Here is a 23,723-nt window from a genome sequence, read left to right as displayed (position 1 = left end):
GGACTAGCTTGGTTACCCTTAATCACCTGACTCTTTGGTATCCATTTACACCGCCTTTGAGCAGACACCTGACCTCGGCAGTAAGACGTAAGTGTCAGAGTTGGAAATTACAAGTTCCGAGGAACAATACAGGGACATAACACAGGCATATAACATGGGTTCTATATATAATGCATACTTGTTGAAAAAGTAGAGAGAGTATGCAAGCGTCATAGATATCTTGATCTTGAAGTCTATCAACAATTCAACAGTTTGGGTCTCTGAATACATCTGCCTAGTTTACATATATAAACAGTACCTTGATATCGTACATACGTAGTACCAGAAGTACCAGAAGAGGTAGTCTGACGTAGTCCGTGAATTTGGTTTCGAGTTTCGAGTCCAAACAAAACCAAACAGAACCTCGGGAGCTGACCACATATAATCTTGGGTGTTTCCAAATTTTCATCTCTGTGTCTTCAATGTGCAAACCCCCTGATTCTGCAATTTTGTCCATATAGGATGTCTAGCGCCGTTTCCCAGAATGAATCTGCGACTCTGCGGCCGCGCGCCATGCCAATACAGCCTGATGCAAAGGCCGGCGTCGCTCTCCCCCTTCCAGTGGACAAGCTAGCCCATGATGCAAGGTATTTCACTCTTGGTTTGCATGGCCGGACTGGATTTAGCGCAAGCTAAGCTAATCTATTTGTCGCATTTACAGTGGTCGCTCAACTCCTATTGCTGAGGATGCACCCCCATCAACACATTCAATCTCATCCGCCAGGAAGCAAATCCGCGCTCGCAATCGCCTATTTTATACTATAGACTATGTGCCTCGTGTGTCGCATTTTGATCCCGATAGCGACTATCACAATTTCCGAGGGTTCTTCACTCTCTTTTGGATTGGCTTGGCCATCATGGTTGGGACCAGCGTATTGCGCAATATCAAGGATACCGGATTTCCTTTACAGGTGCGCGTCTGGACTCTCTTGACAGCCAATGTGTGGGGAATGGGGCTCAGTGATGCGGCGATGGTGATGAGCTCAGGACTCGTCCTGCCTCTGCACCGGCTGTGGCGGGGTGGTCCACAGTGGCTACGATGGTCACGCGGGGGTATGATCTTGCAGAGCTTGGGTGAGGCATTATGGTTGGTTCTATGGATTAAGTGAGTTTGTGGCTTTTCTGAAAATTCGAACTCGGAAGGTGGCTAATATAGATCAACAGCTGGCCCTTTATGATGCAATGGACCTGGACTGCGCAGGTGTTTTTCACGCTCCACACCCTGACCATTTTAATGAAGCTGCATTCGTACGCTTTCTATAATGGTCATCTCAGCGAGACAGAGCGCCACCTTGCCTCCCTCGATAAGCCAGGCTCAAAGTCACCTGAGCCCCCAATTGCTATCCATTACCCGGAAGTACACCGACGTCGACCGTCAATGAAGCAGCATGACGAAGACCAGTCCGCAGAGCCATTGGAGAGGCTGCGTGAAGATCTGGCTACGGAGTTGACCTCCTCGCTAGGCAACATCTCATACCCGCAGAACCTGAATGTTGGAAACTATGTTGACTTCCTCTTTTGCCCGACCCTTTGTTATGAGCTAGAGTATCCCCGACGGCTGGAGCGACGCTGGTCAGAAATTGGCTGGAAGACAGCTGCTGTATTTGGTTGCATCTTCCTGCTCACCCTGACAAGCGAGGAATTCATCGTCCCCGTGTTGGCAGAGGCCAGCGCCCAACTCCGCCTCTTCTCCAACGTCACAGACAAGGCTCTTGTCCTTGCCGAAACCATCAGCATGCTCCTATTTCCATTTATGATCATCTTTTTACTGGTGTTCCTCGTCATCTTCGAATATGTGTTGGGTGCGTTTGCAGAACTGACTCGGTTTGCCGATCGTCACTTCTATGCAGACTGGTGGAATTCCTGTGACTGGTAAGCTGGAACAGGCTATCGTATGCATTGGGGTAACTTGATTAACCAACCTCTACGTAGGATGGAATTTTCCCGCGAGTGGAACGTTCCTGTCCACCACTTCCTCTTCCGCCACGTCTACTGGCCCGCCCGATCTAACTTCTCTCAGCCTGTGGCCATGGTCATCACATTCCTGGTCAGTTCCATATTCCATGAGCTAGTGATGAGCTGCATCACCAAGAAGCTTCGGGGATACGGTTTCCTAGCTATGATGCTTCAACTGCCTATTGTTGCGATTCAAAAGTCTCGCTACTTCCGTGGCCGAACAATCCTAAATGTAAGCCTTCATTTTTTTTGCTTTGGTATTTGCGCTTCTAACTGACTTTATTCTAAGAATGCTTTCTTCTGGTGCTCGATGATTTTGGGCCTGTCTATGGTAAGCTCTACATTTTCAATTTGAGGTATGCAACATCACAGTATATTTGGCTCTAACCATCAATTCTCTTTAGATGTGTGCATTCTATGTTCTAGTTTAGAATCAGGACTTGGCGTGTATGCGTTTATACACGGCGAGCTAGCAAGGAATAAATTGGGCCAAGGAAGGTATGTGACGTTGCCGGCTTGCCATTAATACATGATACCCTACAAGGTGTCTTCCGCTCTTGTACATATATTCAGTTGTTATAGATTCATTTGTTCTTTTTTCCGCAGTGTACTTTGATATTGATAGTACCTTAATGAAGTATACCACCTAAGGACTTGTCTGTACCGCTGTAAAAAGAAGATCCGGCCGTTCATGTGGGCTCTGGCCTTTAAAAATAGGACCTGGGCAACCTTCACATACGTAAGGCTACTGAAAAGACTATGAAAAGACCCATGAGATATTTCAAGGTCGTATAAGCCGCCATCTACATTTGTATGGTTATAGAATTGAAATATATTGAATTGAAGTGAGGAGTATTCAGTCAGAGGCTACGTGACCTCTGCTGTTTGCTCCCAGTATATCTATCCTTATAGTAAAGATAGTTTCCTTTCTCTCCCTACGCACCAATATAGTGCTCAAGAGGCTCCAATACCCCGTAGGGACATATTCTCTTATATATCAAATTGAATTGTATTGAATCAACCTATACATGATTGAAGGATTTGTTGGGTTAAAAAAGAGGTCATCATGCCTTGCAAGGTCCAAGATCAAGGGCTGATCGCACCATTATAAAGACAGTGATTAGGCCTAGAAATAAGAGAGAAGTTGAAATTGCCATTGCGTCTCAAATTGAAATTAGCATGAATGACTTCAGATTAGTTTGTGCCTCTTTCCTTGTATGTACCCTCGTCTTAGCTCTCGGCTCCCCTTTCCTTTCATTTGCTCCTACTATGCTTAGCGGACGGCTTATATGCCAGCCAAAGCCAATCGTGAAAAGATGTACTCCGGTACTAGAAGGATAGCCAAAAACGTGTCTAGCCCCTTTTCACCCTACGCTGTCTCCACTGGTAGGATTTTTTTGGCTCTCGTGGGACCGCACCTATGAGATTTCTCCCAACAGATCTGACAAACATGCTCAGGCACATCAAGTGTCTGCCTGTATCTGATACAGAGAAACATCTGCGACCAGTACTTCATTCAGAGGTGGAGAGTCGCATCGACGGTACTCCTTAGTACATCCGAGATTGCGGGGGATCTGCAGATACCCGTCGAATCCACAGTGGCGCATTATGTTTCGTGGCGTATGTCCGTGCGCAACCTGTCACCTCGACGACTGGGTTATCCTCCTGGAAGCCCGAGGCTTGAGACGGTGCCGCTACATATGTCCTCGATCCTTGAATATAGATCGAGGCAGCGAGAGATCTAGAGTCGGTAGAACACACGGGCTATCGATCATCTGCCTCTTTGATGCGCATACTCAATAACCCTACGATACTAGTCTGAGTCCGTCTCGTTTGGCAAGGGCCTTTGAAATTCAGCTATGTTACCGTTGAGATTTGTTTCCTGCAGAGAGAAAGCCTGCGGCATCTATCCATCCCCATCCCATCTTGTACCGCACAAATGAAGGCTCTGCTCTTCCGCTGACTCTCTTTCCTCATCCAGTAAAGAGGATATCTTTTGTTTCAATGGGCTTTGTGAAGACCCAAATCTCAAAGCTCTTTACATTTCTCACTATCGTAGGTACAGAGCCAGAGGACCCACCCGTGGCTTACCAACCTACGTATTTCAAGAATAGCCAGAGCGCCAGTTCGCAGGAAAGTGTCGGTCTAGTCAGTCACCAAATGTGCTTCGGTAAGCTCGAATTCTCCAGACCTCTTCTCATGCGAGTACAAATCCGACAATATGAGTAGCAGAAGACGTGATTTTAGCTATAGTAAGCAGAGGCTTAAATGATCACCCTCACTAACTTATTCTCTTGTATATCAGCTCTAGGATTTAGAGCTTGCTGTATCGATATAATCCCGACATTCCTGTGAGCTTCTTAACCCCAGCAGTCCAGAGGATTTTTCTGCTGACGAGGAACGAGTGGAAGGCAAGATTCCATTATGAAACGCTTCTACGGATAAGAGTGTGCATATTCATGGACTCAATAAGTGCTTATCAATAGTCAAAGTCGTCTCGGCGCCATAAGAAGTACGGTGCCCTATTCACGGCAAGTTTGAGGCGCACTTACTCCAAAGATTTCGACAACACAGCAGCATGAGACAAATTTGAAACAGTATCAATACCAGAGCATCCCGAGCCACACTTAGCAAATTTAAAAGCTAATCTGTCTCCATAAATCCCATTGGCGTGGGAACATTGATCAGGGTTCTTGCTTGTTTTGCACAATGGGCAGAAGTGACAGAACTTTTATCATAAATACTGCAGAGTCAGAAGTTATACACAGAAGAGTCTCTTGCACAAAGTATGCCTTTCCCGCTTTTTTTTGCCGTCCTCCTACGGACAAGAAGTAGAGGAAAACTATCTTAAATATATCTAAGAGGAATAAATGGGAAGCCTACTAAGAAACCTATTGAAAAGACCGCTGAAAAGACCATTCAAGAACCCTATAAGAAATAAATTGTAAGGCCGCATAAGCGGCTGTGTACCCTTGTTACCCATCCTGCAATTCCAAACGACGAAACTAGGTTATCTGTAAAAGTCCTTACCTGAACATGGAGCCAAATATCAAAGCACGATCATCAAGCTAGTTGAGCTACAAATCGATTGGGGCATATTACCGGGCCCTAACTGTATGACTTGTCTTACCCAATGAAAAAGCCTCACTAGAGTAGGCAGAAAGCAATCTATCGGTACTGATATTATTCAGAACACTCGACAGAGTACTCTCATCAGACGTGGGTTCCTCTACGAGATTCCGCTACAGGCGAATCCAGCATTGGCCAGTATGTAGTGCCTTGACACCACTTATCGATTCAGTATTCCGAGAAGCTATATATCCAACACCAGTGGTGTGAAAGCAATTGTATATGCAATATGTGAGTGGGTATCTGTGCTTGGGACTAGGTTCGATATTATGCCGGAGTGCCTTCCCCAAGGCTTCTATTGCTGTTACTTGATTAAAATACATACATATGAAACACAATTCTGCAACACAACGGCTCAGTAACTTCGAATGGCCTGGACCTTAGGAGTAAATTAATCTATTATTCTGCAAAACCTCTCACTCCGAGTCGATCTATGCCGCGGCGATGGCAGTCTGGCAGGAATACTAATACGCCTCATATTTTCTAGAAATTGAGAGGCGCAGCAAGCATCTCGCCCAGACAGCTGAGCGTATAAAATCGCATGGATCATATACCTGGGTGAGATGAGATATCTAGAAAGCCTTGTGACTATCACACTTCGCCGTTATCCCTTGTTGGATACACTAGATATCGCCCATCTATCTGATGTTGGTTATACCCCTCGACAAATTTAAGCCCGGACTGGGGCGTATCATGAACAACAGGTTGTATTTGGTGTGGGTGCTAACCATCCTCCATCCAAGCCAACCTTAGGACTAGGTCGCTTTAAGTAAAATATCTCAACAAGTATCAACCAATTGACTCTTTAATGGCTACCGATGATGAGAATCGAAACGTCTTGCGTTGAGTTGGGTCCTATTTTCTAAGGCGGGGAACGCCAATCAAATTCACAGAGCCTCGACCCTTGACGGTCCAACAAGGCTGAGCAGCCCCCAAGAGTATCACAGGTCAGTAATTGCAGTCTAAACATTCCCAAGGCTGTACTAATCAAACATTCCTCAATATATCAACTGTCTTATTAATAGAAAATCCAATCACCGTTCACAAACTTATGAGGCTTTCCCCGCCACTTTGGTGGCCTCGTTTCCAGCCCAACCCAACCCAACCAACATGTCCATCTTACAAAGAAAACCGAAGAAACAAAGAAACCAACAAAAAGCCACGGTTATGGCATATCATATCATATGAAAAAGCGTAATTCGTTAATTGGATTGACCAATAAGGTAGGTAGTCCACGGCGTGGCCCGGGAGCACAGCGTATAAAAAAAGAGAAAAAAATGAAAACAAAAAGAAATAAAAATTGAGAGCAGAAGTCGGGTGTGGTCAACAATAAGCAGAGCCAGAGCCCGACAAAACGATTTCATGCGCCACCAAGTGCAGGATTTGAGGCAAGACAGATGCAACACACCATCCACACCCATGCTCGCCTTAATGCGCCAACGGCAATGACAAAGATACACCCCGGTCCTGGCCTGCTTATCCCCGCCCAGATGGGCCAAGAGACCAGGTGACATGAATGCAAATCGAAGTCCCCAAATGCCAAAACGTCCCGATGTTTTGTGGCACAGGCAACGCAAATGCGAAGAGCGGAGCATTGGGAACGCCCCGACTCCTAGTTGAGATAAAAAAAAAGATAGATAAAAGTTGAAAATAAGATTTGAAGCATATTGCAGGCGTGATTTGTCGTGTGTGATCATGGTTCATGGATGTCATGGGTGATTTAATTAACAGACTGGCGTCTCCCCACAGCAGGAGGACGGCCGTCCTCTTCGTAGTAAGAATAATAGGGGCGTCTCGGCGAGTAAGTGACATCATCTCGCTTGTATGCCCTGGCGTATTTGATATCATCCCCGCTCGGGCGGGGAATATATTCGACGTCCGGATGGGGACGAGAAGAAGGGCGCGCAGACCGAGTTTCATAACGGGGCAAGGCTTCCGTGGTGTAGGTACTGCTTCGCTTAGGTGTCTGTCGTGTAGAGGGTATGCGCTCCCGATCAGGAGACCTCGCCGAGCGGTACTTTGACGACTTCGGTTCTACAATGATGTGGTCTGGTTCCTTGACAACCTTGTAACGGAATGAAGTCTTGGGAGAACTGCCCCTTGGAAGCGCATCAGGGGTACTGGGACTGGAATAGCCCGAGTCTTCGCGCTCGCGCATTCTGGAAGGTCGCGATGGCACTCGCTCACGGCTCATTTCGTGTAGTGTTGATTCTCGAGTCTGCTTTGGGCGAACGAAGCCAGCGGTGGTTGCAGAGCGGGTACTGAGGAATGACGGACGGAAAGATCCCATAATACCTGGAGCGGTTGCGTAGGGTTGCAATTTAGGTGGCTTGACATCATAGGTTCGAGGCGACTCCAGGTGCTCATAAGAATCATCGCGCGATGAAGAACGACGGGTACGGGTGGACCGTCCCGCGGATCGCGACCCGGACAACTCTGGTTCCGCCGAGTCGTGACCATGGTGCCGTCGTGGGGACTTGGAACCCTGGACTTTGGATGCGATATAGTCCTCTGCCTTGAAGTACTGATTATCAAGCTTGGACCAGTGATCGTCTGTATCGTCATCCTCGCCGTAACGGTGCTCACGGCGGCGTGAAGAGTCCGATGGTCGGGGTCGTGAGTCGCGCTCTCGGCGGGGCGTTGTGGAAGCACGTCTGGTATGGTAGTGGGGAACACTAGAATCAGATGTATCCTCGTCGGATTCTGCATGACATCCAAAAGTATCGCGCTTTGCCTCGGCCTGTCGCCGTCGCTCCTGATCGCGTGTCTTTTCACGGTCGGAATGTGTTGCCTTGGCCGTCTTTCGCTCTTCTTTCGCTTGGTGATACGTGCTCATCGGTGTCCGAGTCTTCTTCTTATCTTCCGTCGGTTTCGTCTTTGGGCGCAGGCCAAACTCTTCGCATTTACGAGCCGTCGTGGAGCGTGGTTCCTCTGTGAATCGTAATTCTTCCTCAAAGAAAACTTCTATCGGGACCCTCTCCTCCATATAGTGGCCATTGCGGAATTCGCGAGTGCTGGCTCCACTCCCCCGCGGAGAGTTGTAGGTAGAGTCTGTTCGTCTGCGTTCCAGCAGTTCACGCTTTAACTCGGCTATCTTGACTTTTTGGTCATATTTGGTCCGTCGGACATCGTCTGAAAGCAGTTCATAGGCCTGTTGGACTTTCTGGAATTCATCTTGAGCAGCAATCCGCTGCGACTCATCTTGAATCTTATCTGGATGGCACTTGAGAACCCGCTTGCGGTGAGCGGCCCTGATTTCAGGGATGGTGGCATCCTTGGCGACACCAAGCACTGCATATGGGTCTATATCTGGTGGTGTGGACATTGCGGACAATGTATGCTTTCAATTGAATGGGATGAAAGAAGATAAAAATGAGTGGGAAAGAAGCGGTGGAGAAGATATGGAATGTCAACAACCTTACGTTGACGTAGCAAAGATTCCACACCGATCCAGAATGAACTGGAGATGATTTGCAATGGGAGAAAATCAAGGGAATTGTCCACAATATGGCCGATTAACCGTGCAAACCCAAAAAAACACCCCCAAACCCGAAAAAGACCAATGGGACAATGAATCAGCTGTCAGAGCGGCCTCTCAGGGAGAGCCGTAGGGGGCGAATGACTGCGCCACAAAGAGAAGAATTCAGTACGGAGTACCTAATATGGAGACGTAGAGAGTCACATAGATAAAATCTTATCGAGACGTTCGAAGATGCCAGATGCCCAACCTAATAACCTCTCTGTACTCATTCCTCCGTATTAAAATCCTTCTCTTTTCACCGGTTATTGGTCTGAGCACTTCATCCGATTTGTTGGAAAATCTTGCCAATCAAAAGCCTCCAGCATTTTGACCGTGTATGTTGTAGTGGGGCGATCAATCAACACAGTGCCATTCAGAGGACCGGGGCTCCCCCACCTCTCTTTCTCTTCTCAAATCGTCATGACGCCAATCTTTCCTTCTTTTCTCGATCCAGTCTCTCCTGCATGCATATGTATCCCCAACTTTCCTCTAATTAGTGCGGGTTTTTGGCCCTTTTAGGTTCGGTCGCCTCACTAATTTCGGTTTATTTTTCTTATTTTTCTCCTTTTCTCATTTTCTCATTTTTTCGCCTTCAGGGCACACCCAGTCAGATCCAACTCACCTGTTTAACCTGAAACCTTTCATTGGTTGAGTGGGTATTGTATTCTATACCGTACCGTAAAAAAAAATCAGTGCCTGACTCGTCCCATGGTAATCTCCGTCTTCCCGAAAGGTTCCGTGGGCCTTAAATTTCTTTCTCTGAAGAATGTGCAGGTTTCTATATATAGTCAGATCATGTTCCAATATTTCACTTTGCAATAGGCAACTTGCTGATACCATGACTTGAGATTTCTACTCCGTATATATGTTGGTAGTAGATACGGAACACGGAGTACCTTGGACCGTTCAGGCATTGATTCGCACCCAATCTCCCAAGCTAAAACCGCTGGCACTTGTCCCACACCGGCTCCATTATACGTGTCTTTGCTAAATACCCCCACCCGAGACTACTTATCTTCCAACCATTAATGTGCACTTTGTAGACTATGAGACAATTGCACGCTCTCTGAATGAAACTACATTGTACTCCGTACTCCGTACTCCTGTCTCGGACCATCCGGTCCATCCACTGGTTTCTAGTCATCTGGACCCGGTACTGCGGTCCGCGCGGCGCAGAAATTATCTAGACTACTGCTGAACAGAACTGCGTGTGGCAGCCCTGATCATAACAAGTTTATTGGCAAATGCCGAGCGAATGAACTCTGTGTCAGCATTACCATATTACCTATGTTGTAGGTACTATTATCTTTACTATTGCTACTGCCTAAATAGCTTTGGTTTGGCCGAGACTGCCATGTGTCTTTCTATTTACGACATGGTGTCAAGATGTCCCAGGTCTCAAGGCGAGAGAGAAAGGCCCACGATCCATTCAAATCCTCGCCTCGAATACTCTACTTCTACACCCCTCACTATTTTCTCTGGTTGTGTCATTTGCCATTTTCGTGTGTGATAGTGATTGTAGTATACCGGTTCTTAGTCTAGGAGTGGTTGATTTATTTACCACGCTCACTCTTTCTAACTCAACTGTACCAGCCGAATCCATAATCCTCCGATCCCATCAGCGGTGCTCGTGAGGTCACACAGTGTCTCCCTCTGAAACACAGGGTTGTAACCTTATACGCTTAAATCGTGATCTACAGATACCCCTCTTCCCTGACAGTCACGCAACCTGACTGGGACTGGGGTCGGTAAATTCAGGATTGGACGAGGGTGAATAGATGGGAAGAAGGGGTTTATTTGTATAGTTAGAATCGTAGGCCCGCTCAAAAGGCCAAGTGGATTATTTAGGCAGGTAAGAAAGGTAGCGATGGCGATGTATGCAGACTACGTACTGAAATGCATTATATATGCTGTGGCTGGCTTGAAGTTGTAGGTTAGCTACCCGGCAAACAGGAATGCAGATGCAATGCAGGCTGCAATAATGATGTCTAGTATTACCCTCTCATGCAATAGCACTCTCTACTATTACATGGTACTTATGTTGTACGAGTTACGGAGTAATGTGGCCAGACCTCTTCGCTCGGCCACTAACCGCTTTCTAGAAAGGGGTGTGCCAAACTAAGCAGCGACCCTTGCGAGAAACAAGTGTTTCCCACGAGTGTGGGTAAGAGTATTCGAACCGAGCACAAATGCGGGCTCCCCACCTATGATTAATACATGATCGGCCGCACATATGTTGTTGTCACATCGGGTATCAAGGAGAGGGTAGGAGGAGGCCATGCAGTCAAGATGTGATCTTGGCCCAAAGTTTGCCCACTTATAAGTCGTTTAGAAGCGCTACGGATTCCAGAAGTTTTGAGTTTGGGAGAGATCCCCGTTGCAGATGACTTGTGTAAATCACAAGAAACTTGCAACATACGATCAACCCAAGTTGTGATATCACAAGCGCGTGTGGCTTGATGTGATTGCGATCGGTCAGATGGGTTTGTACATTACATGCGGGGTATACATGAGGAATAGCCTGGCGTTTGTGTAGTTTGAAAGAGCGAATGGTAAATTGTTTCTTTTTCCCACCCTTCTATTACTCTGGCCAATATCGAAATCTATTACGGAGTACATTCCTACAGTAAGGAGCATGTAGCTTACGCTCAAGGTGCATTGGCAGTCTGACGGGCTCACCACCTAGGCAGGGGCCAATGCACAGTTTAAGAAATGATGTAAGCGTGGGCAGTCTGACAGCACTAGGATCGTGCATCAAGTCACTAGCCGACCAATGTTAGAAAACATAAAGCACCAAGGCGTCCAACCACCAGCATCAACAGGGCCAAAGCCCTGGTCACTGTACGGAGCATGTCCCAGGGAAATGGTAAACTCTGGCGTCAAGCCACCATGCATGGTCAAAACAAAGAGAAGATTGCCGTTGCGATCGATGGGACACCCGTAATAAAATGCAATTTCCCAAAGCTGCTTAATCTCACAAGTTCATCCATTCGCAACCGCGTGGTCATCCTGCCACACGGGAAGTTCAAGATCGACCACAATCGGCGAATTGAACCGTTTGCCCCCTGGTGCGGCCAACTAGTGGACACAACAGCGGCGTTGACAATGCAGGTCTCCCTTCTTAGTGTTTGCAAGGCGTAATCTAAATCCCGGCTACTGGAGCCAGGCCTACCCGCACCCAGGGGCAGATGAGCGCTCGGCGAGTTTCGTGGACTTGCCTTTTCAAGAACTCCAACAGATGACTCTGACCCTGGTGAGGCTGATGACATCGGTTGTGTCTCCGCTAAATCATGCTGTCTTTGCCCAGGATATGAAAATCCCTCGTTGTCTAGTCGTTTATCCCGTTTGCCAGTCAAATCAACAAGGCTCTGTTTCTTACTTCCCATGGGTGGCAGAACGCCTCGAGTGACATGGTCAACTGAATCAGCTTCTGGTTGTGTTTCTGTTTCTGTCTTGATAGGTTTGCCTTGCCAGTAAACTCGTTCGTACCCTCGTCCTTCATGCACATGGCCACAAACAGCTAAATGCGGCCTGATGAGGCTCAATGCACTACGAAGTGCAGCGCACCCCACGAATATTCCATTAGGTTTCTGGTCGCAGTGAGACCGTGGTGGCGTATGCGTGACGAGGATGTCCGTGTCGATTGGTATCTGACTCCACAGCGTAGCAGCATCATTTGATTCGTATCCAAAGGCCCAGTTTCCCTGTGATGGCGAGTACGGGGACCCAAAGATTTTGAATACTGTGTTTGGTCCGTCTGCTCGCGTCAAACGAATCAAGGCGGGCTCATGGCGAAGTAAGACGACCGAAGGCGACTCCGTGATCAATTTTAGGCAGTGATGTGAATCTTCGAGAAACTGGCCGTGGAAGCTTTGTCCATGATCTCCGTAAAATATTGGGTCTAAGGTGACATCGTGGTTGCCTGTTCAAAATGTTAGGCGGGTTTGGGTTGAGCTTTTCCTGCTAACGAAATGGTGAATTTTTGCAAACAGTGAAGATATAACTTCTATTAATGACGTGGATAAGTCAAGTATATATTGGGCGTGTCAACAACACATTGGAGAACTGACCACCGACTAAGATCTTAATTTCAAAGTCGGCCTTGCAGATCCAATCCATTGTCCTGCGGAGCTCTTTTAGGCTTCCATTGTTTGTCAGGTCGCCGGCATGAATCAAGACATCCCCTGAGGGTAGTTTGAAGCCGGCTTCGGAGGGTGTATATCCGTGTGTATCAGAGACGCAGACGAAACGCGTCTTTTTCCGCATGACTCCGGCACACAGAGGACCCCCGCCTCAAGGTGTGTTATTGAATGGAAAGCAGGTTGGATTGTTGAAGTTTGATGAGATCGCAAGTGAATAACAATAGTGGAACATGAGGCTCAGTCAGAAGTCTCTTTGGCCTTGGTTATCTCTACGAGAAAGTTCCTTTTGGGGGAAAAAAACAATGGCCTCGACCCGCGCGGGCGAGGTTGGATATATTAGTCATCGGACCCAATGTTTCCACCTGAAGTTGCCTAGATCATAGATCTGGCAATCGAACAAGGCGATAAGACAGTATTCAATGTTGATAACAAGAAGCGAGTTTACATGGAAGTGCAAAGGGAGTTATAGCTATCTACTCTTGTATGTTAGTGTGACATTGAGGTTTTTGTAACGAATATTGGAATTATATCAACTCCCCGTTCCTTGCAACTTTCAAGATAACCAGTCGACCTTGCAATGACCTTCTAGAACAGGGTACATATATCAGCCCTAAGCCAATGCCCTAACGGCACAAAGAAAAGAGAATCCTCATGGCGCACAGTGAGAAATAAAAGTATTACATAATACGATATCGAGCGGAGTCAGGAGAGGAAGGGCACGTGACATAGATAGCCTATGATTGGTCGGGCTTAGGGCTGCGACCCTCGCCATTAACACAAAGTGAGCGGACCCTCGCTTAGCCCATTCTCATCGAGCCATCCGACTTCGTTGTGTGCGTCGACTTGACACCCACGACAACAACCGCCGACAACATCCATCCCACGGGACATTAGATCACCAGGATGTCCTCCTTCGAATCAGTGGTGCGTTTTTACCCAACGACTTGAGTGCCGTTACTCTCGCCTTCAAAGTGCCCATATCGAATCTGTCGCTGACTTGAATTGTTTGGTAATAGGTCGTCATCGACGGCAAAGGACACCTCCTCGGTCGTCTGGCCAGCACTGTCGCCAAGCAGCTGCTCAACGGTCAGAAGATCGTCGTTGTGAGATGTGAGGCCCTCAACATCTCCGGCGAGTTCTTCCGCGCGAAGCGTACGTTCAATCCCCTCTCGAATAATTCCTATGCGTTATGTGTGATATTGGGAACTATGTGAACTGGTGGAGGAAATAAACGAACGACAACACTCGCAACTCGAAAATCACTGGCAGTCTATGGCAATTTGAACCAATTTTTGGAGGAAATGCACTACAAATTGGATATCAGAAAGCTGACTCGCAACTCCGCCATACAGTCAAGTACCACGCCTACCTTCGCAAGATGACTCGTTTCAACCCCACCCGTGGTGGCCCCTTCCACTTCCGCGCTCCTTCCCGTATCCTCTACAAGGCCATCCGCGGTATGATGCCCCACAAGACCGCCCGTGGTGCTGCCGCTATGGAGCGCCTTAAGGTCTTCGAGGGTGTCCCCTCCTCCCTACGACAAGAAGAAGCGTGTCGTTGTTCCCCAGGCTCTCCGTGTCCTGCGTCTCCGCCCCGGTCGCAAGTACTGCACCGTTGGCCGTCTCAGCCACGAGGTTGGCTGGAAGTACCAGGATGTTGTTTCCAGGTATGTACAATTTCTGATTTATCACCCGAGCGTGGCTTGACTCAATCGGCAAATTCTAACCCAATCACAGACTCGAGGAGCGCCGGAAGGTCAAGAGCAAGGCTTACTACGAGCGCAAGAAGGCCGCTCGTCGTGTTCTTGCCAAGGCCGAGCAGGGAGCGAACGTGGACAGCAAGACCAAGACCCAGCTTGCTCAGTATGGCTATTAGATACCTTTAGCGCGGCTGGTTGTTGTGTCGAGCGATGGTTCTGGGATGGAATCGCGGGCGGATTTGAACGGCAAGCCGACCGACCTTTTTCTGCGGCCCGATTCCCTAACTCATGAATACCACTGTCTGTGACGCACATGACGGCACGGGAATTGGGGGTCTTCGAAATTTTCAGAAGTCGAAAAACGGAGTCGTTTGGGATTAAAAGGTTCAAAATAGCTGGCCGTTGACTCGCGCCGTGGCGGTTTAATCCAGAGAAACAATTTTCAAGAGTTCAACATGATTCTTATGATCAAAAAATACTTTGACCTATACTTTTTCTTTTATTATCATGGTAATCCCCTTGATTTCCCCTGTAACATACTGAACATGTATCTTGCCTATGTGTATCCCCACATTGCCCCGAGTATACATATATTAGAGCCATGGAGCCAGAGTTATCAAATGTGACGCCAGTCAAATTCCAAGATGAATGCTTGTATCCACTGTCCCCACACAACTTAGCCAATCCATGATAATCCATTGAAGCGACTATAGCCATAGGTAGATCAAGCCATTCCCGAAATTGAGGCCATACCTCAATCCCTTAGTCCGGTGATACGCCCCCAGAACTGGTAACCGAACTCCCCCCGCCTCCCCCTTAGCCGCGGCCTTAGTCCCATCCCCGCATTTCTCCAACTTGGAGATTTCATTTATGTGTCCAATACTAGTATCTCACTTCACTTTGGCTTGCGTCTTTTCTTTCAACTTAGGTTTTTCGTATTGAAGAATTCATCAATTCAAACTCCCGGTATAATATGTCTGGTTCGAAGTCTCGGTTGTCTGGCCTGCTTGGCCATTTCACAGGTTCAACACCGCCGTCCGAACCTCGTGTTAATACCCATACCCTATCCCCGACTTTCTTCCTTCCTCGTGCTGCCGCCGTTGAACCTAATGTAAGTTCATTACAAATGGCACCGAGGTATCTCAATGATCTCACAAAGAACCATACAGGCTGAGGCGATCTACCATGTAACCGCCAACAACAAAATCCTTCGCAGGAGCTATGGCGAGACTGCAGATCGAGCGAGGGGTATGGCTTACTACCTCAAAAAACATGGGTTCAACAGAGTAGGGATACTCTGTCCGAATACCCCGGCATTTCTCGAGTCGATTTTTGGAATCGCCGCAGCTGGCGCTGTCAACATTGGTAAATCAATTGTCTTGAGAGGAGAGACATCGCTTACCGATTAGACTGACATGATTCTAGCTGTCAATTATCGTCTAAAACACGAAGACATTGCTTATATTTTTGACCATGGTGATGCAGAAGTGATCATCGTCGACGAGGAATATGTTCCACTCTTGGAGAGCTATCGATCTCAACACCCCCACATCCCTATTATCGTAGATACCGATACCGATGCAACGGAGGGTGAGCTGACGGGCCCCTTCGATGAGGCTGTTCTGGAAGGCCTCAGGCATGACATCGACACAGGTTCTCAGGGTTGGGAAGGACTCGAGAGTCAAGCTGCCGATGAAGAGTCCACAATTGCATTGGCATATACTAGCGGGACTACAGCTCGTCCTAAGGGCGTCGAGTTCACTCATCGAGGCTGCTATCTGGCAACATTAGGAAACATCATTGAGACTGGTCTGAACTACCACCGTGGACGTGCGCGTTATCTATGGACGCTACCCATGTTTCACGCTATGGGTTCGTGATTTTTCTTCCCTTGGAGTGCTCTGCAAGTTATCCGCATAACTGACCTATGTATTTTACACATAGGCTGGACTTTTCCATGGGCAGTGACAGCCGTTCGTGGAACCCATTATTGCCTGCGCAAGATAGACTACCCAGAAATCTGGAGGCTGCTGAAAACGGAGCATATCACCCATTTCAATGCTGCACCAACTGTCAACACCTTGCTTTGCAACGCGAAAGAAGCAGAGAGACTTCCCGAGCCCGTCCGCGTCACGGTGGCAGCAAGCCCACCCACGCCACTCCTCTTCGAGCAAATGACCGACCTAAACTTACATCCTGTACATACTTACGGAATGACGGAGACATACGGCCCAATCACCAAGGCCTATCACTTGCCAGAATGGGACGTGCTTCCTCTCAAGGAGAAATATCAGAGGATGGCCCGCCAAGGCCACGGCTTTATCACAAGTCTTCCAGGTCGGGTCATCAAGACCGAAGTGCCCGAAGGAACTATCGTGGATGTTCGCAAGGATGGCCAGGAGATTGGCGAGATTTGTTTTGTTGGAAATATATGTGCCCGGGGATACTACAAGGACCCCGAGGCAACTCGGAAACTATTCGCAGGAGGTGTTTTGCACTCCGGAGACTTGGCTGTCTGGCATCCCGATGGTGCGATTCAGATTCTTGATCGTGCGAAAGATATCATCATCAGTGGTATGTGTAGCCAGTAGCTCAACCTCCAATAGATCAGACTGCTAACGAGAATTAGGCGGTGAAAACATCTCCTCTGTTGCACTTGAGTCTATGCTGGTCATGCATCCTGACATTTTGGAGGCTGGTGTCGTTTCTGTTCCTGATTCTCATTGGGGCGAACGACCTAAAGCCTTTGTTACAGTAAAGGAAGGCAAGAGCCTACAAGGCTCAGAATTAATTGATTGGGCTCGTAATGTTAGCGGAATCAGCAAGTTTATGATTCCTCGAGAAGTGGAAGTGGTTACTGAACTACCCAAGACCAGCACTGGCAAAATCCAGAAGAATGTCTTGCGTGACTGGGTGAAGGGTTCGAGAAAAGCTTAGACAAAGACTATTGAGATGGAGTTATTTCTAGATAGATTGTTAGATCTCTTTGAATACATGTGGGAGATATTCTGGAAGAAAATAGGGCTTTCCTGGGGGAGTACATTCCTATGAGGTCAGATGTCCGGTACTCCCGCATTGAGTAGACTGATTGTAGATCAAGCACGAGGTCACTTCAAGTGACCTTGAATCTCGTCTTTCATAGACTGGCTCAGCAAGGCAGACTGATCCTCATTTTCTCTGATAGAAAGGGTTTACAAGTCAAGTTTACCCGAAAGGGCTGTACTGTCTACAGACCATCCATCTTATCAAACGATAAGCAGTGCTTGGCACTGACTCCGCAGCACTGTGAGACCCGGGCCCCATTGCCTCATCTCCCCCTCCATTACCGCTTTTATCCTTCACATTTACTTGCATTGATTTTCCTGGTCACGCATTTGCATCTGACCCAAGGGGTGCTTGGGATCATGATCTAGATCGGTTCGACTTCATTTTGAACCTGCCCTTGTCAACCTCTCCCTTGCCATCCCAAATACGCGCCGCGAAACCACGCTTACATCCCTCGTGCACCCACTTTGCTGCAGATATCTCCCGAAAATTACATTCATCTACTAGTCTTCAGACAAAAAGCAAGGTCTTAGGGCTATTGACTGATCAAAGACTGGCTGCATCTGTGGACCAGACTTACCTGTTCCAGTCTCACATGCACCGCCCATGCAGAGTCCCTTGAAGTTATGAGATTTCAACCATACCGACACCCGAAAAATATATTGAAGCGAACCTCGAAAAGAGAATCTACATCAGCTAGAATGCATCGGCCACGAGAAGCCGGTCGATGCTCAAGTGCAGCCCCTTCCGAAACCTCTGGATCGACGTCACCCGAACGTGCCGCCGATGATGACACCGATTTCTTCATGGCCCAGGCCAACGACTCGCAATCTTCCATCGGTGTGGCTAATTTCCGCGATTCTCGCTTGTCAAGTGAACCGTCCGAGCCACTGCCACCGATCGGCCGACTCCCACCCGAGATCCTAATCGCGATCTTCTCGAAATTGGTTGCGCCTCTAGATATGCTCAATTCCATGCTAGTGTGTCGTGGATGGGCTGCCAACGCTGTAGGGATACTGTGGCATCGTCCGACTTGCAACACCTGGGCCAACGTGAGAAGCGTGACTACGTCGTTAGGGAAACCGGACAGTCTTTTCAACTACGCAGACCTTATCAAGAGACTGAATCTATCTGCTCTCTCAGATGATGTCAGCGATGGAACTATCCTCTCTTTCAATCAGTGCAAGCGGATTGAGCGGCTGACATTGACAAGCTGCAAGAACTTGACGGACAAGGGCGTGTCGGACTTGGTGGAAGGGAACCGGCATCTGCAGGCGCTGGATGTTTCAGAATTGCGACACCTTACAGACCACACGCTCGCCACGGTGTCCAGGGACTGTCCCCGTCTGCAAGGCCTGAATATCACGGGATGTTCAAAGATCACCGACGACGCCTTGCTCATTGTATCACAAAATTGTCGTCAAATCAAAAGGGTATGTGGATTATGTGCGGGATTTTGGCTTGATCCCAGTCACTAATTGTATAATAGTTGAAACTCAACGGAGTCTCTAATGTCTCAAACCGGGCCATTCAGTCTTTTGCCGAGAACTGCCCGTCTATACTGGAAATTGACTTGCATGACTGCAAACTTGTTACGAGCATATCAGTTACTCCACTGCTCACAACACTGCGACATCTCCGAGAACTGCGGCTCGCGCACTGCACTGAAATCGACGACAGTGCGTTTATTTCTTTACCTCAAATGACCTTCGACAGTCTTCGCATCCTTGATCTCACCGCATGCGAGAACGTCAGGGATGACTCGGTGGAGAGAATCGTGCGTGCAGCTCCTCGCTTGCGGAATCTGGTACTAGCAAAATGCCGATTTATCACAGACCGATCTGTGATGGCCATTTGCAGGCTAGGAAAAAATCTCCACTATGTGCACCTGGGCCATTGTTCGAATATCACAGACTCGGCCGTGATGAACCTGGTCAAGTCCTGCAACCGAATTCGATACATCGACCTGGCCTGCTGTAACCTCTTGACGGACCGTAGTGTACAGCAATTGGCTACCTTGCCGAAGCTCCGAAGAATTGGGCTAGTCAAATGTCAAGCCATCACCGATCAGAGTATATTAGCATTGGCACGGCCCAAAATGGGCCATCATCCTTCTGTCAGCAGTCTAGAGCGTGTTCACCTGAGCTATTGCGTTCAGTTGAGAATGAAGGTGAGTCTCGATCAAAGGTCTGGATGTACACGACATGTAATACTGATATTACGGCTTAGGGTATTCACGCTTTGCTGAATAGCTGCCCACGTCTGACTCATTTGAGTTTGACTGGGGTCCAAGAGTTTCTGCAGGAAAACCTAACTGCGTTCTGCCGAGAAGCTCCCCCAGAGTTCACACAACAACAACGGGACGTCTTCTGTGTGTTCAGCGGCGATGGTGTCAACCGACTGCGTGACCACTTAAACCGAAGTGAACCATCATTTCAAGAAGAAGTCGAAGCCACGATGTACGATGACGATGAAGAACTGGACGAAGATGAGGGCCAGATGACTGGGTTGATGAATGCCACTGTCATCAACGACGGAGACGATGATTATATCGACGTTGGGCCTTTGAATACTTGATACGATACCCCCTTTCTTTGCGGTCGAAAATAACCCCAGGCCCTCGCATATCTTCCTTTTATTCAATTCCCTGATTTCTTTTATTCGTGATCCCTAGCTGGATCAAACAAGCAGACATATTACTACCCATATGAGCAAAGATCACTTCACCCTTCATTCTGTGTTATTGTGGGAAATGCATTAGTACGCTAGCGATTACGGACTTGGTTTATCTTTTTTTTTGTTGTCAATGTGTAATCGCATAGAATTTAAGCAAATTCTCATTTCGTTCACTTATTTCCCCAGTTCAATTATTCCAGTTGTGTTCGAGTAGTAGGATTGTGCAGCTAAGCTTATCTGCATATATGTACATAAATGTATGTAACCGTAATTACAGTACCACAAGCTACCCCCGCATTTGCCTTAAATTTGACTCCAACTTCAACCTCCACTCCACCCATTGCCACTCAGTTCGAACAGCATAGGGTATGGCTACCTACAAGGCTAGCAACCCTCTGGCATTTACGCCATGGCCGGTAACAATCATAACAACGGCCGTGTACCTTGCCTTGATCATCCCATTGTTGGTAATCCATCACAACGTCCCACCTGCGCCTCGGACGAGCCCCAACGGCCTCAACCTCACAGAGGCCTGGCAAGATCTCCAAAGCCTGACAAAAGGCTTTCACCCCTACAACTCGCATCAGAATGACGAGGTTCGCTCGTGGCTGCTCGAGCGCATCGACGCGATCAAGCAGTCCGCCCCATCCATCGAGGAATACCGTGACGTGAAAGAGGAGAAACCCGATGTCTTTGTCTTCGACGACTTGGTGTCTAACCTGACTTTTATCGATAAAAGTGTTGGCGTTTACTTCGAAGGCAACAATATTCTTGTCTACATTCGCGGCTCGGAAGATAAGAAAGAAAATTGGTGGGAGACTCCCGGCCGAATGCCCGTTGGCAAGGGAGGAGTACTTGTCAACGCACACTACGACAGCGTTTCGACCGGGTACGGGGCAACAGACGATGGAGTTGGCGTTGTGACGTGTCTGCAGCTAGTGAAATACTTCCTGACACCGGGTCATGCGCCGCGCCGCGGGTTGGTGGTCCTCCTCAACAATGGCGAGGAGGACTATCTGAACGGCGCACGCGCGTACAGCCAGCATCCGATGGCGCATTTTGCACACACATTCCTGAATTTGGAGGGTGCGGGTGCTGGTGGTCGTGCTACATTATTCCGCAGCTCGGATACGGAGGTCACCCAGGCGTATGCGAAATCGCAGCACCCATTCGGCTCAGTATTAAGTGCCAACGGGTTTGAAAAGGGTCTTGTCAGCAGCCAGACGGATTATGTTGTTTTGGACGGTATTTTGGGCCTGCGCGGTCTGGATGTCGCTTTCTTCGAACCCAGAGCTCGTTATCATACAGATCAGGATGATGCTCGACACACCAGTATAGACTCACTTTGGCATATGCTCTCTACTGCTGTTGCTACGACGGAGGCGCTTGTTTCTGACACCACCGATCGGTTTGACGGACATCCCCGCGACGATGGAGCTGTGCCTAGCGGCTCAGGTACCCGGGCTGTTTGGTTCGACCTGTTTGGGAGCGCTTTTGCCGTATTCCGTCTTCACACGCTCTTTGCGTTGTCTGTAACTCTGCTGATCCTGGCACCTTTGACGTTGCTTATCACTAGTGTTATTCTTTCAAGGGCTGACAAGATGTATCTCTTCCGTTCATCAGTGTATTCCGAGATCAACGACGAGAACATTCCCTTGCGTGGCTTACGTGGCTTCTTCCGGTTTCCATTCTTGATCTCAATCCCTACAGCGGTGACTGTCGGGTTGGCTTACATGGTGACGAAAGTCAACCCTTTGATTGCTCACAGCAGTTCATACGCTGTATGGAGTATGATGATCTCAGCTTGGATCTTCTTGGCTTGGTTTGTGTCACGCGTCGCAGATTTTGCACGCCCATCAGCCTTTCACCGAGTCTATACCTGGACTTGGATGTTTGTTCTTACCTGGTCTCTCATGGTAGTGGGTACTGTTTATGAACACGAGGAAGGGCTTGCCGGTGGCTATTTCATGCTATTTTACTTTGCCGGTACTTTCTTGGCCACATGGATCTCCTATTTGGAGTTGTTCTCTCTGCCAACAAAGTCAGAGTACGCCAGTGCATTAACTGAATCACGACGGCCTAGTACTCAAGGAAGCCGACTTGCTGCATCGGGCGATGAGCACCAGGACGATGATGCTGAAGAGGATCCGACTGAGTCAACATCGCTCTTGCATGGCCGACACCGCACCACATTTGCCAACTACGTCCGCGTTGGGGTAGACCGCGCATCCAACGAACTAGACGAAGAGGAAGAAGAAAAAGACCCGAACGTGTATGCGCACGAGCAGGGGTGGAGTAGCGTGCTACCGCGATGGACGTGGCTGTTGCAACTTCTTATCTCAACCCCCACGATTCTCATGCTGATCGTGCCGCTGGCTCTTCTCATTACCAGCGCCCTCAGCCAGACCGGTCAGGATGGTAGCCCCCAGCTAATTGTCTATCTCTTCATTTCAATTCTTACGGCACTTCTCTTTGCGCCTATGTTGCCATTTATCCACCGTTACACGTACCACCTACCCATCTTCCTCCTCTTTGTTTTCATCGGAACCATGATCTACAATCTAGTCGCCTTCCCGTTCGCAGACTCCAACCGCCTGAAGCTGTTCTTCCTGCAAGAGGTCGATCTCGACAACGGGATCTCCACTGCTTCATTGACTGGCATGCCGCCCTTTGTAAAGGATGTTACCTACGGGCTCCCCAGCGCAGCAGGACAAAATGAAAGCTGTGATTGGATTTTCCGCGGCAAAGGCCGAGTTCAACGATGCTCCTGGAATGCGCCAGTACCACATGTTGTCCCCAGTGCTGACTCACTCTCCGTTTTCAACGAGAATGCCGACTCTCTGCTTGAGGCTTCTGAGTTGTCGCCGGACTGGATTTCCTTCAGCATTTCCCACCCTCACCCGGATAGTTCCTCTGTCCGCTTCGAGGTATCAGGCCAGAATACACGGAACTGCCGCATCAACATGGACGGCAATTACATCACGAACTTCAGTGTCCTTGGTTCCTCCGCTCCGGACCACCGCTTCCTAAACCCGTCTCCGGATGGTCTGAACCGGATCCAACTGTGGAGTCGTACATGGGACAATAAATGGACAGTTGATGTTGATTTCTCAAAACATGACTCATCTGAGACCCATGAGGTTGACGAGTCCTCTATTAGGGGCCGCATCACCTGCCTTTGGAGCGACAATAACCGAATCGGCCTCATCCCCGCTCTTGACGAGGTGAGACAGTTCAGTCCGGCGTGGGTGGCTGTGACTAAGTTCTCTGATGGGTTGATTGAGGGATCTCGGTCATTCGAGATTAAGCGTTCGAGCCTCGGCGCTTTGGGGTCTTGAGTCCTAGTGGTAGGAGGAACCTGGTCTTTGACACCCTTTTCTTTGTACGATTTATGAGCTGTTTTGTTTTCCCGTCCATTTTTTATTGTGCCGTGCTATGTATCATCCTATCGACGGGGTATTTGTCAATTTATATTTCGGTCGAGACATAACATACCCTTGACTACATCTAAGAGATA

The 23,723-nt window shown here is 48.3% G+C and overlaps 7 protein-coding genes across 7 annotated transcripts; 5 read left to right on the top strand and 2 right to left on the bottom strand.

Annotated features, from left to right (window-relative positions):
* Positions 1-501: 501 nt before the first annotated feature.
* Positions 502-2,426, top strand: N7500_004856 (putative sterol o-acyltransferase (APE2); the record flags this gene model as incomplete). The annotated part of the gene is made up of 6 exons (XM_056676001.1): positions 502-626; positions 701-1,144; positions 1,204-1,911; positions 1,972-2,227; positions 2,285-2,326; positions 2,400-2,426. The coding sequence occupies 6 exons, from the start codon at positions 502-504 to the stop codon at positions 2,424-2,426; spliced, it is 1,602 nt and encodes a 533-aa protein (XP_056531001.1).
* Positions 2,427-6,844: 4,418 nt separating this feature from the next.
* Positions 6,845-8,449, bottom strand: N7500_004855 (J domain-containing protein; the record flags this gene model as incomplete). Its single annotated transcript, XM_056676000.1, has 1 exon — positions 6,845-8,449. One exon carries the CDS (start codon positions 8,447-8,449, stop codon positions 6,845-6,847), a length of 1,605 nt encoding a protein of 534 aa, XP_056531000.1.
* A 3,177-nt stretch (positions 8,450-11,626) lies between these two features.
* On the bottom strand, positions 11,627-12,910 carry N7500_004854 (metallophosphatase domain-containing protein; the record flags this gene model as incomplete). The annotated part of the gene is made up of 3 exons (XM_056675999.1): positions 11,627-11,709; positions 11,817-12,566; positions 12,715-12,910. 3 exons carry the CDS (start codon positions 12,908-12,910, stop codon positions 11,627-11,629), a joined length of 1,029 nt encoding a protein of 342 aa, XP_056530999.1.
* Positions 12,911-13,689: 779 nt separating this feature from the next.
* N7500_004853 (60S ribosomal protein uL13) lies at positions 13,690-14,661 on the top strand (the record flags this gene model as incomplete). The annotated part of the gene is made up of 5 exons (XM_056675998.1): positions 13,690-13,710; positions 13,803-13,938; positions 14,139-14,308; positions 14,355-14,452; positions 14,523-14,661. 5 exons carry the CDS (start codon positions 13,690-13,692, stop codon positions 14,659-14,661), a joined length of 564 nt encoding a protein of 187 aa, XP_056530998.1.
* A 797-nt stretch (positions 14,662-15,458) lies between these two features.
* N7500_004852 (putative AMP-binding domain protein) lies at positions 15,459-17,422 on the top strand (the record flags this gene model as incomplete). Its single annotated transcript, XM_056675997.1, has 5 exons — positions 15,459-15,596; positions 15,655-15,850; positions 15,911-16,357; positions 16,430-17,059; positions 17,115-17,422. 5 exons carry the CDS (start codon positions 15,459-15,461, stop codon positions 17,420-17,422), a joined length of 1,719 nt encoding a protein of 572 aa, XP_056530997.1.
* Positions 17,423-18,156: 734 nt separating this feature from the next.
* On the top strand, positions 18,157-20,107 carry N7500_004851 (putative ubiquitin ligase complex F-box protein GRR1; the record flags this gene model as incomplete). The annotated part of the gene is made up of 3 exons (XM_056675996.1): positions 18,157-18,963; positions 19,020-19,700; positions 19,760-20,107. The coding sequence occupies 3 exons, from the start codon at positions 18,157-18,159 to the stop codon at positions 20,105-20,107; spliced, it is 1,836 nt and encodes a 611-aa protein (XP_056530996.1).
* Positions 20,108-20,574: 467 nt separating this feature from the next.
* Positions 20,575-23,544, top strand: N7500_004850 (M28 family metallopeptidase; the record flags this gene model as incomplete). Its single annotated transcript, XM_056675995.1, has 1 exon — positions 20,575-23,544. The coding sequence occupies one exon, from the start codon at positions 20,575-20,577 to the stop codon at positions 23,542-23,544; it is 2,970 nt and encodes a 989-aa protein (XP_056530995.1).
* Positions 23,545-23,723: the final 179 nt, after the last annotated feature.

Source organism: Penicillium coprophilum (genome assembly GCF_028826855.1).
Source record: "Penicillium coprophilum strain IBT 35676 chromosome Unknown utg000004l_segment0_segment0, whole genome shotgun sequence".
Classification (NCBI taxonomy): Eukaryota; Fungi; Ascomycota; class Eurotiomycetes; order Eurotiales; family Aspergillaceae; genus Penicillium; species Penicillium coprophilum.
This window is presented reverse-complemented; position numbering and strand designations above follow the sequence as displayed.